Source organism: Bubalus kerabau, chromosome 23 (genome assembly GCF_029407905.1).
Source record: "Bubalus kerabau isolate K-KA32 ecotype Philippines breed swamp buffalo chromosome 23, PCC_UOA_SB_1v2, whole genome shotgun sequence".
Classification (NCBI taxonomy): Eukaryota; Metazoa; Chordata; class Mammalia; order Artiodactyla; family Bovidae; genus Bubalus; species Bubalus kerabau.
Genome location: NC_073646.1, coordinates 11,108,035 through 11,124,984, shown reverse-complemented (window position 1 = coordinate 11,124,984; position 16,950 = coordinate 11,108,035). Strand labels below are relative to the sequence as shown.

The window sequence follows — 16,950 nt, the reverse complement described above, 5'->3', positions numbered from 1 at the left end:
TATCTTTCTGAGTTTCTTTTTCAGTTGTTTTTTTAAAATGTTTCAGTTCAGTTCAGTCGCTCAGTCGTGTCCGACTCTTTGCGACCCCATGAATCGCAGCATACCAGGCCTCCTTCTGTGGTCAAATATACATTACATAAAGGCTTCCCTGGTGGCTCAGATGGTAAAGAATCTGCCTGCAGTGCAGGAGACCCTGTTTCGATATCTGGACTAGGAAGATCCCCTGGAGAAGGAAATGGCAACCCACTCCAGTATTCTTGCCTGGAGAATTCCATGGACAGAGGAGCCTGGTGAGCTACAGTCCATGGGGTCGCAAAGAGTTGGACACCACTGAGAGACTAACACACACACACAACATGAAATTGACCATGTCCACCATTTTTAGGTGTACAATTCAGCAGTGTTAAGCTCATTCATATTGTTGTGTGGCCGTTACCATGGTCCATCTTTTTCATCTTATAGAACTGAAACTCTGGACCCATTAAGTAGTATCTTTCCACCCCTCTCCCCCAGCCCCTGGCAACCACCATTCTATTAACTGTCTCTCTGAATTTTACGACTCTAGGTACCTCATGTAAGTGGGATCCTATAGTATCTGCCTTGTCGTGACTGGCCTGTTTCGCTAAGCATAATGTCCTCAAGGTTTATAAGTCTGAATGAAATTCCATTGTATGGATGGACCCCATTTTGCTGATCCATTCATTCCATCAGTGGACACTTGGCTTCAAATACCTATTTGAGTCCCTGCTTTCCAATCTTTGGGGGTATATACCCTGAAGTAGAATTTCTGGATCATGCAATAATCCTACTTTTAACATTTTGAGAAACTGTCATAGTGATTTCCATAGCAGTTGCACCATTTTACCACCCTACCATCCATGTACAAGGATTCCAGGTCCTCCACATCCTCACCAATGCTTCTTTCTGGGCTTTGTTTTTTTTTTTAATGGTAGTCATCTTAATGGGTGTGAGGGTCTCATAGATTAGATTTGCATTTCCCTAGTGATTGATGATGTTGAGCATCTTTTCATGGACTTATTAGCTGTTTAATTATCATCTTTAGAGAAATGTCTTTTCAAATCCTTTAGTCCTTTTGAATCAGGTCGTTTTTGTTTATTTTGTTGTTGTTGCTGTAGTTCTTAATGTATCCTGGATACTAAACCCTTATCAGATGTATGGTTTGCAAATATTTTCTCCCATTCCATGGGTTGCCTTTTCACTCTATAAATAGCAATCTTTGTTGCACAAAAGGGTTTAATTTTTACATAGTTCAGCATGTTTATTTTCACTTTTGTTGCCTGTGTTTTAGGTGTCATGTTCAATAAATCAATTGCCAAATCCAGTCTCATGAAGCTTTTCAATCACGTGTTTTCTTCTAAGAGTTTTATAGTTAGGTCTTTGATCCATTTTGAGCTAAACTCTGTGTATGGCGTAAGATAAGGGTCCAACTTCTTTCTTTTGCATCAAATACCCAGTTTTTCCAGCACCATTTGTTGAAAAGCTTGTCCTATCCCCCAACCGTAAATGTGTGAGCTGATTTCTGGGCAATCTATTTTATTCCATTGGGTTGTATGTCTGTCTTTTAGGTCACAAAATACTGTTTTGATTATTGTAGCTTCGTGAGACCTCCCATTGTGTTCTTCTTTTTCAAAATTGTTTTGGCTATTTGGAGTTCCCTTGAGATTCAATATGGATTTTAAGATGGACTTTTCTATTTCTACCAAAAAAAAAAAAAATACCATTGAGATTTTGATAAGGCTTGCATTAAGTCTATAGATTGTTAGACTTAGATTGTTAGTCTACAGATTGTTGAATCTTAGCTATATTAAGTCTTCCAGTCTACAAACAGAGGATGCCTTTCCATTTATTTGTCTTTTCTAATTTCTAATTTCAGCAGTTTTGTAGCTTTCAGTGCCTCCCTGCTTAACTTCATTCCTAAGTATTAAGCTGATTTTAAATGATACCAATACTCCTTGAATAAATTCTTGTTAAAAAAAATACAACATTTAAAATAAGGCTCAAATTCCCTTTCACAGTTATCATCCCAGTTCCTGGTCCCCTCCTCAGCTGCCTGGAGAAAGCCATAATTATGGTCTGCATCCCTGGAAAGGAGACCTTTCTCTACATATTTGCTCTGTGACCCTGTTACGCACACTTAGTTTTGTTTGGGACGTCATGCTGTGCTTTCTTTAGCAGTGGATCTTAGAGGACGTCCCTTGTTGTCTTATAGAAGTCCACTCCATCTTTTTCAAATACCTGCATCATGTTGCATATGCTTCTGTCCTGCATTTTATTAGGCCGTTTCCCTCTTGGTGGTTTCTAAGAGTGCATTCCTGAACATCTTTGGGCTTGCCTCCCTGGGCACATGTGTCGGGGGTCTCTGGGGCAGATGTCACAATGTAGAATTTCTGGAAATTTGGGCCTTTTTCATTTGCTGGCTTTATGTCAATTTGCCCTCCAAAATGTCTAGACCCATCACCTGCCTCCCAGCCATGCCCAACAGGAGCAATTTCCATTTCTCCCCAGTACTTTTAGCACCTGAAAAATATTGCTGACGTGGGTGGAAACGGTATCGCGTTGTTTGAATTTGCATTTCCTGATGACTTAAGGCTGGGAGACACTGTTTTGTGTATTTATTCTACCATTGTATTACCCTTTCTATGAACTGATTTTTCATATTGTTTGACATTTGGAAAAAATTAGTATACTTGGCTTTTGGTTGGTAGGAGTTCTATATATAATTGCAGTTTATACATCATATTAATGTTCTAAATTGGAAAAGTTTCTTATTTCTAGAAAACATCTGGCCCCCAGGGTTTTAGTGAAGTGATTAAGAGATTTATGGCAGCATTTCTGCAAGCCTTCCAAAGTATGGCAGATGCCATGTGAGGTTCTGGGGAGACAAGAATCAATAAAGTAATCTTTATCTTTAAGAAGCTGACAGTGAGTAGAAGAGGGAAAGGCAGAGTGGTCAATGATGAGTCATAAAGTATCACCAGACCATGTGTCAGGAGCTTTGTATTATCTCATTTAACCCTTGTGCGGCAAGTATTATTTGTTCTCACTTTATAGAAGAGAAATGGTGTAACAGACTTGTATGAGGTCTCTCAGCTACTTTATGGCAGAACTGGGATTCAAAGTCCAGTCTGCCTCAGGCTTTTCACCTCTTGACTGGACCGGATTGTGCCAGAACTAATTTACTATAAAATAATTGACTAAATGATCAGTCAAGAGAAAACACTTCCCAGTTCATTCTATGCAACCAGTATTATTCTGATGCCCAAATGAGACAAAAACATCATAAGAAAAACTAGAGACCATTATCTCTTATAAATACAGATGCAAAATCCTCAAGAAAACACTACCAAAACTCCACTGAGCAATCTATAAAAAGAATTACACAATATGACCAAGTAAGATTTATCCCAGGAATGCAAGATTGGCTTAACATTTGAATATCCATCAATGTAATATATCATGTTAATAGAATGAAGGACAAAAGCCACACGATCATTTCAAAAGATGCAGAAAAGTATCTGGCACAACACCCCAGCAGTCTAGCAGTGGAAGGGCACTTCCTCAACCTGATAAAGGCCTTTTGTGACAAACCCACAGCTAACGTCATACTTAATGGTGAGAGGCTAAATGCTTTCCCCCTAAGATCAGGGAAAAGATACGATGTCTACTTTTCACCACTTCTTTTTAACATTATACTGGAGGTTCTATCTAGGACATTTAGGCCAAAAAGAAATAAAAAAGAAAAGAGTAAAGAAAGGCATTTAGATTGGAAAATAAGTAAAATTATTTCTATTTACAGATGACATGATCTTGTACATGTGTTGTAGTCAGTCGCTCAGTAATGCCTGACTCTGCAACCCCGTGGACTGTAGCCCACCAGGCTCCTCTGTCCATGGAATTTTCCAGGCAAGAATACTACAGTGGGTTGCCATTTCCTTCTCCAGGGGATCTTCCCTACCCAGGGATCGAACCCATGTCTCTTGTGACTCCTGCATTGGCAGGTGGATTCTTTATCACTAGCGCCACCTGGGAAGCCCAATCTTGTATATATTAATAGAAGACCCTAATGAACTCACCTTCCTCAGTGATCAATGCAAGGAAATAGAGGAAAACAATAGAATGGGAAAGACTAGAGATTTCTTCAAGAAAATTACAGATACCAAGGGAACATTTCATGCAAAGATGGGCACAATAAAGAACAGAAATGGTATGGACCTTAACAGAAGCAGAAGATATTAAGAAGAGGTGGCAAGAATACACAAAAGAACTATACAAAAAAGAGCTTCATGACCCAGATAACCACGATGGTGTGATCACTCACCTAAAGCCAGACATCCTGGAATGTGAAGTCAAATGGGCCTTAGGAAGCATCACTACAAACAAAGCTGGTGGAGGTGATGGAATTCCAGTTGAGCTATTCCAAATCCTAAAAGATGATGCTGTGAAAGTGCTGCACTCAACATGCCAGCAAATTTGGAAAACTCAGCAGTGGCCACAGGACTGGAAAAGGTCAGTTTTCATTCCAATCCCAAAGAAAGGCAATGCCAAAGAATGCTCAAACTACCGCACAATTGCACTCATCTCACACGCTAGTAAAGTAATGCTCAAAATTCTCCAAGCCAGGCTTCAACAGTACATGAACCAAGAACTTCCAGATGTTCAAGCTGGCAGAGAACACTAGCTTTGTTCATAGTGATGCTTCCTAAGGACCACTTGACTTCGCATTCCAGGATGTCTGGCTCTAGGTGAGTGATTATGGTGACAATATGTAACCATCATGATTATCTGGGTCGTGAAGATCTTTTTTGTACAGTTCTTCTGTGTATTCTTGCTACCTCTTCTTAATATCTTCTGCTTCTGTTAGAAAAGGCAGAGGAACCAGAGATCAAATTGCCAACTCCATTGGATCATAGAAAAAGCAAGAGAGTTCCAGAGGAACATCTATTTCTGCCTTACTGACTACACCAAAGCCTTTGACTGTGTGGATCACAACGAATTGTGGAAAATTCTGAAAGAGATGGGAATACCAGACCACCTGACCTGCCTCTTGAGAAATCTGTATGCAGGTCAAGAAGCAACAGTTAGGACTGGACATGAAACAACAGACTGGTTCCAAATCGGGAAAGGAGTACGTCAAGGCTGCATATTGTCACCCTGCTTATTTAACTTTTATGCAGAGTGCATCATGCGAAATGCTGGGCTGGATGAAGCACAAGCTGGAATTGATTGCCGGGAGAAATATCAATAACCTCAGATATGCAGATGACACCACCCTTATGGCAGAAAGCAAAGAGAAACTAAAGAGACTCTTGATGAAAGTGAAAGAGGAGAGTGAAAAAGTTGGCTTAAAACTCAGCATTCAGAAAACGAAGATCATGGCATCCGGTCCCCTCACTTCATGGCAAATAGAAGGGAAACAATGGAAACGGTGAGAGACTTTATTTGGGGGGGGGGCTCCAAAATCACTGCAGATGGTGACTGCAGCCATGAAATTAAAAGACGCTTGCTCCTTGGAAAGAAAGCTATGATCAACCTAGACAGCATATTAAAAAGCAGAGACATTACTTTGCCAACAAAGGTCCATCTAGTTAAAGCTGTGGTTTTTCCAGTAGTCATGTATGGATGTGAGAGTTGGACTACAAAGAAAGCTGAGCGCCGAAGAATTGATGCTTTTGAACTGTGGTGTTGGAGTAGATTCTTGAGAGTCCCTTGCAAGGAGATCAAACCAGTCTATCCTAAAGGAGATCATTCCTGAATATTCATTGGAAGGACTGATGCTGAAGCTGAAACTCCAATATTTTGGCCACCTGATGCAAAGAACTGGCTCACTAGCAAAGACCCTGATGCTGGGAAAGACTGAAGGCAGGAGGAGAAGGGGATAACATAGGATGGGATGGTTGGATGGCATCACGGACTCAATGGACATGAGTTTGAGTAAGCTCTGGGAGTGGGTGATGGACAGGGAAGCCTGGTGTGCTGCAGTCCATGGAGTCTCACAGAGTCAGACACAACTGAGCAAATGAACTGAATGAACTCACCAAAAAAAAAAAAAAAAGTCTATTAGTGCTCATAAATGAGTTTTTCAAAGTTGCAGGATATAGAATTAATATACAAAAATTAGTTGTGTTTCTCTACACTAGCAATGAAAAACCTGAGAAATTAAAATAATTTCATTTACACTAGCGTAAAAAGAATAATACTTAGGAATAAATTTAACAAAAGAATATGAAATGAATACTCTCAAAAACTACAAAACATTGTTGAAAGAAACTAAAGGAGGGGGAGGCGGGTGGGAGGGGGGTTCAGCATGGGGAACACATGTACGCCCATGGCTGATTTATGCGAATGCATGGCAAGAACCACCACAATATTGTAAAGTAATTAACCTCCAATTAAAATAAATAAATTAAAAAAACTAAAGAAAACCCAAATAAATGGGAGGGTATCTCATGTACTTGAATTGAAATATTTAATGTGAAGTTTACAAGACTTCCTAAATTGATCTGCAGATTCAACAATCTCTTTCTCTCCCTATCAAAACCTGCACTATCTTTTTAATAGCTGATCCTAAAATTCATAGGGAATTTCAAGGGACCCAGGGTAGGTAAGACAGTCTTGAAAAAGAACAAACTTGGAGGATTCACTCTTCCCAATTTCAAAACTCTCTACAAAGTTACAGTAATTAAGAGTATTATGGTAGTGGCATAAGGATAGAGATACAGACCAATAGAATAGAACCTGGAATTCAAAAATAAGCCCTTGTACTTAACAGTTAGTTGATCTTCGACAAGGGTGCCAAGGTAATTGTAGAGGGGAAAGAACAATCTTTTCAACAAATGGTGTGGGACAACTGAATAGTCATGTTTAAGAATATAAAGTTGGACACTTACTTCATATCGTACATAAAAACTAACTCAAATAGGTTATAGACCTAAATACAAGAGATATGAAACTCTTAGGAAAAAAATGTAAGAGGAAATCTTTATTACCTTGGATTTCTGAGATACAACCCCAACAGTATAACAACAAAAATACACTGGATTTCATCAAACTTAAAAACCTGGCAGTTCCTTGAAGGTCCAGTGGTTAAGAATCCATCTTTCAATGCAGGGGATGGGGGTTCAATCCCTGATCAGGGAAATACGATCCCATTTGCCGCAGGGCAGCTAAGCCCACGTGCCACAACTACAGAGGCCCACAGGCTATAACGAAGACCCAGTGCAGCCAAAAATAAGTAAATAAAAATTTAAAAAACAACAGAAACCCCCCCCCCCAAATTTGTCTTCAAAGAACACTGTCACGAAAGTGAAGTAACAACCCACAGAATGGAAGAAAACATCTGCAAATCGTATATCTGATAGAGGCTTTGTATCCAGAATAGATAAAAAACACTTACAACTCAACATGAAAACAACAAAGGATTTGAATAGATATTTCTCCAAAGAAGGTACACAAGTGGCCAATAGATATGTGAAAAGTTGCTTAAGCGAATTAGTCATTAGAGAAATTAGAATCAAAACCGCAGAGAGATGCTACCATTAGCAGGGGGCACTCAATTGCTCGGTTGTGTCTGACTCTTTTTAGCCCCATGGAGTGTAGCTCCTCTGTCCATGGAATTTTCTGGGCAAGAAGACTGGAGTGGGGTGCTGTTTCCTACTCCAAGGGATCTCGACCCAGGCATTGAACCCACGTCTCTTGAGTCTTCTGCATTGGCAGCTTGATTCTTTGGCCACTAGCATCATCTGGGAAGCCAGCCCACCATTAGAATAGCTGAAATGAAAAAAGAAAGAAACTAACAAGTGTTCGTGAAATTAAGACTCATATTGGTGGCATCATAAAATGGTGTGATTGTTTAGAAAAAAAGAGTTTTATGTTTCTTTAAAATATTAAACACAGAGTTACTGTATGACCCAACAATTCTACCCCTAGGTACTCAGGAGAATTGAAAACTTATATCCACACAAAACTTGTACGTGAACATTTATACCAGCTTTATTCATAATAACCCCAAAGCAGAAACAACCCAAATGTTCATCAGTGAATAAGTTGACAAATATATTTATCCATACAATAGAATATCATTCAGTAATAAGAATGAAGTTCTGGGGTGGAATGGATTTGGAGGTGGGAAGAAGGTTCAAGGGAGAGGAGACGTATGTGTATCTATGGCTGATTCATGTTGATGTATGACAAACCAGCACAACATTGTAAAGTAATTATCCTCCAATTAAAATAAGTAGAATTTAAATAGAAAAAAAATGAAATTCTGACACATGCTACAACGTGGATGAACCTTGAAAGCATCATGCCGTGTTAAAGAAGCCTGACACCAAAGGCCACATACTATATGACTCTATTTGTAAGAAATGTCCAGAAGAGGTAAATTAATAGAAACAGAAGGTAGGTTTCTGGAGTGTATGGGAAGGAGGCAATGAGGAGTGACTGCTAAGGGGTGCAGGGTTTCTTTTGGGGGTGGGCTGGGGCAGTTCCTGGTAGCCAGGGAGCTCAGGCTGCAGTGGAGAGCCAGTGGAATGTTCTAGGTTGGAAGCAGCCTCGTGGTTAGCACCAGATCTGATTAGCGTCGTGGGTGTGGGTCTCCAGTTTGTGCTGCAGGTGCTGGAGAGGCAGGTGGATTACCGAATGCAGCTGCACCACCTGAGCCTCCGCCATCCCCATGTGGAGACGAGCACACACCTGAAGGTGCAGTACAACGGGCGGCTGCCCTTCGTGGCGGGCTTGCAGTGGAAGGACACGTCCCGGGCCACCCTGTGGAAGTGGGAAGGTGAGTGGCCTCTACGGGATGTCCTTGGCTAGTGGTCTTCACTCAAGTCGTGCCCACTGTCTGCAACAGCCTTCCCTTTGCTCTGCCTGGCTATCTCCAGACTCAGGGCTTTAATGTGTTGCAGGAAACACACACACACATCCCGGTTTCTTACCCTTACTAACAGCTCTACATTACAGGGCCTTGCCTACTTCTCCGACCTTATCTCACCCTACTCTCCCCATGCCCATCACCCTGCAACCCTACTGGCCTCTTTCTGTTCCCCAGACATACCTCAGGGCCTTTGCACTTGCTATTTCTTCTCCTTGGAACACTGTCTCCCCTTTAAAAAGATGGATGTACCATAGTTTATCTTTGAATTAATTTTTTTTATTGAAGAAATACATAGTTTGAAAAGTGAATTAGACTATGACATGGAAATTGTTGAAGGTGGGTGAATGTTACATGGGAATCTCATCATAGTCTCTGTATTTATGTACAGTTGAAAATTTTTTTAAAGTTAAAGTTATAACAAACAGTCATTTTCTGCTTCATGTCTTCCTATCCCAAATTTTTCTTGAAATGGCAATCACTGTAAATTCTTTTTACTATTTCTTATCAGACCTTCCATCTGTTAATCACACTTACTTCTTGCTTTTTCTCTTTTAGGCGTTTTTATTCTCCATGTATTTCTTATTATAGAGGATGAGAATTTAACTTGCACCATCCCTTTTAAAATATGTATTTCCCTCTCTTCCCCCCAAACAGTTACAGTTTCTTAATATTCAGTGTTGATATAATTGTGTCCCTCACAGCTGAGACACGTGGTATACTAGAATTCTAACTTTTCGTTTTTCCTGGAGCTATAATAGCCTTTCCCTCCTGTTTGATTAATTTTCTATTTTCCTCCTATGATTATTCCTAGAATTTTTAGCAACAGTGCAAAACTCTTCTCCAGAGGGTCACACACTTCAGATTACATGTCAGCTTCGATTGGTTCTCATAGTTTTCTTGTCGACACTTCCTGGAACCACTGCTGCTCCAGGATAGACCAGCTGTGTCCTGGGGCATCCCCCCACCATCATTCAGGGAGTGCCTTCCACTTCTCTGGGCCACAGTCCCTGCTTCTTGCACTCATGTTCGTTCTTGCTTTACTCTGCACTCATGTTCGTTCTTGCTTTACTCTTTTGTTCCAATGGAGCACATCCTCCAGTAGCTTCTTGAGAGAGGATACATGGAAAGTGTATTCGTTAGCTAGGGCTGTGTTAACCAATTACCACAAGCTGGGTGGCTTAAAACAACAAATTTATTCTCTTATAGTCTCCAAGACTAGAATTCTGAAAATGAGGTGTCAGTAGGGCCATGTTCTCTTTGTGACCCTGGGTCGAATCCTTCCTGCCTCTTCCTAGCTTCTGGTGGTGGCTCTTAGTGCTTGATGTTCCTTGGTTGGTACAATGAGTTACATTAGAGTTACATTGCTCTAATCTCTGCCTGCAGGAGACACAAGTTCGATCTGTGGGTTGGGAAGATCCCCTGGAGAAGGAAATGGCAACCCAACTTCCCAACTGCAGTATTCTTGGCTGAAAACCCCCATGGACAGAGAGCCTGGTGGGCTACAGTCCATGGGGTCGCAAAGAATCGGACATGACTTAGTGACTAAACAACAACAACAGTCTCTGCCTCTGTTGTTACATGGTTCTGTGTGTGTGTGTGTGTGTAAACTTCTCTCTTCATATAAAGACACCAGTCATGTCAGACTTCGGGCCTCCCCTATGCCGTTGAGTGTCTGTGAACCCTCAGTGTGTCCAACTCTTTGTGACCCTATGGACTATAGCCCACCAGGCTCCTCTGTCCATGGGATTTTTCAGGAAAGGATACTGCAGTGGGGTGCCATTTCCTCCTCCAGGGGATCTTCCATCACTGAGCCACCTGGGACTCTGGTATGATCTCATCTTAACTAATTTTATCTGCAATGACCCCATTCCCAAATAAGGTCACATTTTGAGGTACCCGGGGTTGACACAATTCAGCCTGTAACAGGATGTAAACATTTTGAAACCCTGAATGTTTTAACTGTCTTCATTTGATTTGGCTGAATAGAGAACTCTAGGTTGGAAATGATTGCCCTTTGAGATTTCAAAGACATCGCTCCACTGTCTATGTGAATCAGTTGAGAGGTCTGGTGCTATTTCTGATCCATCATCCTTTGTCTGTGACCCTTTTGTCTCTCTCTGGAAGCTTTTAGGAGCTTCTCTTTATTCCTGAAAGTGAAAGTAGCTCAGTCATGTCTGACTCTTTGCCACCCCATAGACTAGTCCATGGAATTCTCCAGGTCAGAATACTGGAGTGGGCAGCCTTTCCCTTCTCCAGTGGATCTTCCTGACCCAGGAATAGAACTGAGGTCTCCTGCATTGCAGGCAGATTCTTTACCAACTGAGCTATGAGGGAAGCCCTTATTCCTCATATCTTTAAATCTTATGATGATGAGCCTTGGTTTGTATCTATCTTCATTCACTGTGCTAAGGACTTGGCATATAACCCTGCAATGTGGAGACCCACCATTTGGGTCTTGGGAGTTTTGTTGTACAGTTTCTTTGGTAATTTCTTTCTGTGTTCTGGAATTCCTGTTGGTCAGATAGATGTTGGTCCTCAGAAACTAAACCTCTGACTTTCTCTTTTCTCTCGTTTGTTCCATCTCTTTGTCCTCTTGTTCTGTTCTGAGGGCTGATTTCCCCTGCTTCGTCCACCGGCCCTCCTGCTGACCTTTTTAGTTTTGTTTAGCTTGTATTCCCAAGAGCAGTTTTGTGTTCCTGCAAGTTCTTCATGAATGCATTATCTTCTCTGTGAACGTAAGTTATAGAATTGAGGGGCTTTGATCTGTTCCCCCTGAGTTTCTTTTTTCTTTATGTTTCTGAAGTTCCTTTTAGTAGCTTTCCCCACATGCCAGGTAAGAGTAGGGTATGTGCTTTTGTTTAAGAGTCAGTAACTTGGAACTTGTTTGGAAGGAGGCTCTGTGGGAGGGGGAGAGTGTGTGTGCTCTTTAAGAAAAAAATCATTTTGTTGAAGTATGGTTGAGTTACAATGTTCTATTAATTTCTGCTGTACAGCAAAGTGATCCTGTTTTATATATATATACAATTTTTCTATTCTTTTCCATTATGGCTTATCATAGGATATTGAATATTATTCCCTGTGCTATACCATAGGATCTTGTTGTTTATCCATTCCATATATAATAGTTTCCATCTGTTAATCCCAAACTCCCAATCCATCCCTCCCCTTGTTAACTATAAGTCTGTTCTCTACGTCTATGAGTCTTTTTCATAGATCAGGTCATTTGTGTCATATTTTAGATTCCATGTCTAAGTAATATTACATGGTATTTATCTTTCTCACTTGCTTCATTTAGGGTGATAATCTCTAGTTGCATTCATGTAGCTGCAAATGGAATTATTTCATTCTTTCTCATGGCTGAGTAGTATTTCATTTGTATATATGTATGTAAATTGATGTGAGTTTGAGTGAACTCCGGGAGTTGGTGATGGACAGGGAGGCCTGGTGTGCTGCAATTCATGGGGTCACAAAGAGTCAGACACGACTGAGCGACTGAACTGATGTACGTATGAGTGGGGGTGCTCTTGTTGACTGATGGACTTCCCTGTCGGGTGGGGTCCTGGCTCTCCCTGAGGACCCTGGGCCCCATATCTGTGGACCATTTTTTTTCAGTCACTCTGTTCTTCTGTGGAGCAATCTCCCCATCTCCTGTGGAACTGGTACCTCAGGTCAGGGCACCTGACTACACTCTACTCAATATCGCCCTGCTCTCAACTTGGCAGCTCGCCCTCTACCCTTGCTGTGCTGGGCCCCCCTGAATCCTGGCCTCTCAGCCTCAGTTTCCCCACATAGTGAATCTTCTGTCTCCACTAGGAGGTGGGGGAGCACTCCCTCTCTTTGACAGACTCCACTGCCTCTCATTCAGGGTTGAGCTCAATGGTCCTGTTCATGGGAGTCTTCACTGATCCTCCTGACCTTGGTCTAACTCCCTCTTTCTTTTCCTTCCTAGCACTCAGCATTTTCCTCCTAGGTTGGTCTTCCCTGGTGGCTCAGACGGTAAACAATATGCCTGCAAGGCAAGAGACCTGGGTTCGACCCCTGGGTTGGGAAGATCCCCTGGAGGAGGGCATGGCAACCCACTCCAGTATTCTTGCCTGGAGAATCCCCTCGGAAAGAGGAGCCTGGCGGGCTACAGTCCATGAGGTCGCAAAGAGTCCGACAGGACTGAGCAACTAAGCACAGCACAGCACAGGTCTCATTATATGTTTATTCAAGATTTCTCCCCCACCACTGCCCCCAGACCGCGAGTTCCATCAAGGCAGCAACTATGCCTCCTGTTCACTGCCAAGTTCCAAGAGTCTGGAGCAATATTTACTGAATTAGCCCCTGAGCGAGTGGGAGATTTATTACAAAGTATGAGAGGGGTCCAGTGACTGGTTTTAGTTCCTTGTGGAAGGGCAACGTGCTATGTAGAATGTCAACTTTTTGATGATGGTGATGACTGATCTTTACTCTTCCGAGTAGATGCTTTCTCTGTCCCAAGACACAGTGATTGGTACTATTGTACCCATTTTACAGATGAGGGAAGCACAGGCTCAAAGAGGTCACATAGCTTGCAAGAGTAAAGGCCACGCTCTTGATCACCTCAGTCCAGTGCCCCCTCTCCAACTTTCCTAGCATTTTTTCTAACATATCTTCCTGAAAACATTTCAAACATACAGAAAAGTGCAAAGAGTGCTGCAGTGAACACCTACATATTCTCAGTGTGGATTCTACTATTAACATTTTACTCCACCTCTCTTGTTACCTATCTGTCCACTTAGCCATCTGTCTTATTTGTTGGTAACAGGTCAAATTAAGTTGTAAACCATGGTCCATCTCACCCCTCGACATTTCAGTATGGTATCGTTCACTAAGGTGAAATGCCAACATCTCCCGGGTACCAGTTGATGAGTTTTGACAGGTGCACAGATCTGTGAAACCTGAGCTCCTGTCAAAATTCAGAGCATTAGAGTCATTCTAGAAGGTTCCCTTATGTTCTATCCCCAGTCATGAGATGTGCTCTGCAGTGACCGTGATGACTTTACAGGGGTCTCTTGCTGCCTGCCAGAAGCCCCCTTCTTGCCCTGGAGATAACTAGTTTCTTGTTCTCTGCCTGTTGCAGGAGCCTTGAACCTGAATAGTCCCTGGCTGATGGTCTCCACGGCTCACAGGCTGTACTGGCCTAACCGAGCCATGTTCCAGGCTGTGTTGGAGCTGACTCTGGGCAAGGCCTGGACCCTCAAGAATTTGGTGATGAACGTGGCCTGCAGGGGCCAGGGCCTCCAGAAGCAGGGCAAGATCCACGTCTACACCCCGGCTACCACTTACCTCCGGGTGCGCATGCTCAGCCACGCCCCCCTGCCCACCCCCTTCACCAGCGGCCAGGGAGGCTGATGTCTTGTGGTTTAAATCTTGTGAGCAAAGGGTTAAAACTGAGGTTCGGGGGTTTTCCATACTGAGTCCCAGATGCGTGAGGTCTGGCTCACTCAGTATTGACACTCTTCAGAGTTAGTTGCCAAGGGAATTTGGGAGAGTGGACCGCAAAATAAACCTCAATGTCTCATGTTCTTGCTTAGCAGCTGATACAGTAAAATATGAAAGTAGGTTGAGCTGGTACCTTGGAAACAAATAGATAGGAGGCTTTTGCCAAAACGCAGAATGATAACTTTGAGGATGGAAGTCAGTTTTATACCGCCTGCCGAGTGAAGCAGCATAGCAGAGTTTGGAAGGAAAGCAACCAGAGAAGGACTTCCATGGTGTCACACGTGGGAACCCGGTACATCAAGCCTCTCCCTGTGTTGGACATAGGGGAGGGGTGGTCCAGGCCTCACTTGGGCTCAGGAGGAGGCAGCTTGGTGGACATGTCTGGGGACAGCATGCTCCCCTCGAGGCAGGGGCCAGGTGGCACCAGGGTGGACTCAGAAGGAGCAAGTGACTCCTGGCAAGGTTAGGGACCTCGAGAGGGCAGCTATGTGACAGATAAAGCCAGGGCAGGATGCAAGGAGGGGTTGGCCATCCCGCTCCTGCAGGTGACCCAGCCCAGGGGCGTGATGGTGGCCTGGCCTGGGAGAAGACAGCAGAGGCAGGTGGTCAGATTGCAGAACTTACTTGAAGGTGTAGATGACTGACTTGCTTATGGATTGGTTTGGGGAAGTGAGGAAGAGACAAATGACCCTAAGTTTTTAGCTCAAGCAGTTGTATAGCTATGGTTTTTCGAGTAGTCGTGTACAGATGTGAGAGTTGGACCATAAAGAAGGCTGAGTGCCTAGTTGATGCTTTCAAACTGCGGTGCTGGAGAAGACTCTCTGAGAGTCTTTTGGACAGCAAGGAGATCAAAGCAGTCCATCCTAAAGGAAATCAACCCTGAATATTCATTGGAAGGACTGATGCTGAAGCTGAAGCTCCAGTCCTTTGGCCACCTGATTCGAAGAGCTGACTCATTGGAAAACACCCTGATGCTGGGAAGGATTGAAGGCAGGAGGAGAAGGGGCACCAGAGGATGGGATGGTTGGATGGCATCACTGACTCGATGGACATGAGTTTGAGCAAGCTTCAGGAGATAGTGTAGGACAGAGAAACCTGGTGTGCTGCAGTCCGTGGGGTCACAAAGAGTCGGACACAACTGAGTGACTGAACAGCAACAAAGTTGTGTAGAAGCAGGTGCCATTTGCTGAAATGGGGCCCGTAGGTTCTGGGGGTGACCTGAGGTCAGTGATGCATGGGGTAAGGTCTTGGGTAGTTACGGTATTTGGCAGGTTTGGTAATTCCCAAACTCCGTCTTGGCCCCATTACCTCTCCTCATGAGTCCCCTGAGGGAGCTGTACGAACAAGGGACAGAGGCCAGCAGGGCACAAGGCAGAGCCTTGTTGCTCCTAGAGGGGCTTGGTGTTCCTAGAGGGGCTTGTGCCAAGGGCAATGGGCTGGGTACACAGCCCAGCACAAGGCTAAAGAGTTCTTCTTCCCCCAGCCCCAGTACAAGCCCAAAGAACACCTAGCTCCTCCCATGGCTCTGAAAACCATGAAGGTAATGCAGGGAGAGAAGGCTACCCCTCTGTCCTCTTGTGTGCCCTTCAGAGGTGGCATTGGAGGGGTTTTGAAGGATGAGTAGGAGTTCACCAAGTGGGACTGAGAGAAAGGGACTCCCAAGAGGAGGAAATCGGGTGTGCAAAGGCTTTGGTCAGCCTCTTCATCCTCATTGCAGGTTTCCACGGTGACAGCCTTGGCACAGAGCCTCTTTAGCAGCCGGAGTGAAATAGAATCAGCCTGGAGCGAAGCGGTGCAGAGCGAGATTCATGCTGAGAACAGCCGAGACCGTAAGATCCTGCACTGCTGGTTGAAGGGCCCCCATCGGGAGCTGAACCTAACGGCAGCCTATAGGCACACGGAGCAGGTAGGGGTCCAGGTGGCCTGTGCTGGAGACTTTGCCATCGAGAGACCCTGAATCACATATCTGGGATGGGGAAGGCTACTAGTTTGGCCTATAAGCCTCCCCAAGCCTCAGTTTCTTCATCTATAAAAGGGACCCCAGCCATACTAGTGCTGACCCCAGAGCAAAGGTCGGCCACCTGGTACTGGACATCCAAGTGCTTCATCCCTGCTGGGCCCCTGGAGAGCTCTGGCCATAGCAGTGTGCCTGTGCAACCTTGAGGTCTGATGGTGTGGAGGCTGAAGCCCATTTGATCAGCCCTTCTCGGTGGTCATTCCTGGGGTGATGAATGGGCAGTGGGGGCTGCCCCTGGAGACCCCCAGGGCAGGATGTTTCGCAGCTTGGACCCTCCGGGCATCCCTCCACATCAGCCTGGTCCTCATTGCAGCCATGGAAGAGTCATGTATCGCTGACGGCTCTGGGGACCGGTGCCAGGGGCCATCCTGAGGGCCTGCAGCTGGAGGGCGTACTGGAGGAGCTGGTTCAAGACAGGAGCTTGTACCGGAAGCAGGGAACCTTCTCCCTTCTGTATGTGTGGCCCCTTCCCCTGGGCTGCTTCCCCTGAGGTGTGGTGCTTGCCCGGGTCTCCTGTTCTCCAGCGTGGAGGGTCACCAGGGAGTGGGGTGTGCCATGTGGCCTGGAGGGGCCC

The 16,950-nt window shown here is 44.1% G+C and overlaps 1 protein-coding gene across 1 annotated transcript in view; it reads left to right on the top strand.

Annotated features, from left to right (window-relative positions):
* Positions 1–16,950, top strand: part of LOC129638166 (uncharacterized) — a 154,118-nt gene that overhangs the window by 59,591 nt on the left and 77,577 nt on the right. Inside the window, exons 28-31 of the mRNA XM_055562730.1 lie at positions 8,620–8,800; positions 13,998–14,209; positions 16,077–16,265; positions 16,690–16,829. Of these exons, the coding sequence (XP_055418705.1) occupies positions 8,620–8,800; positions 13,998–14,209; positions 16,077–16,265; positions 16,690–16,829 (722 nt within the window). The remainder of the gene's footprint in view (positions 1–8,619; positions 8,801–13,997; positions 14,210–16,076; positions 16,266–16,689; positions 16,830–16,950) is intronic.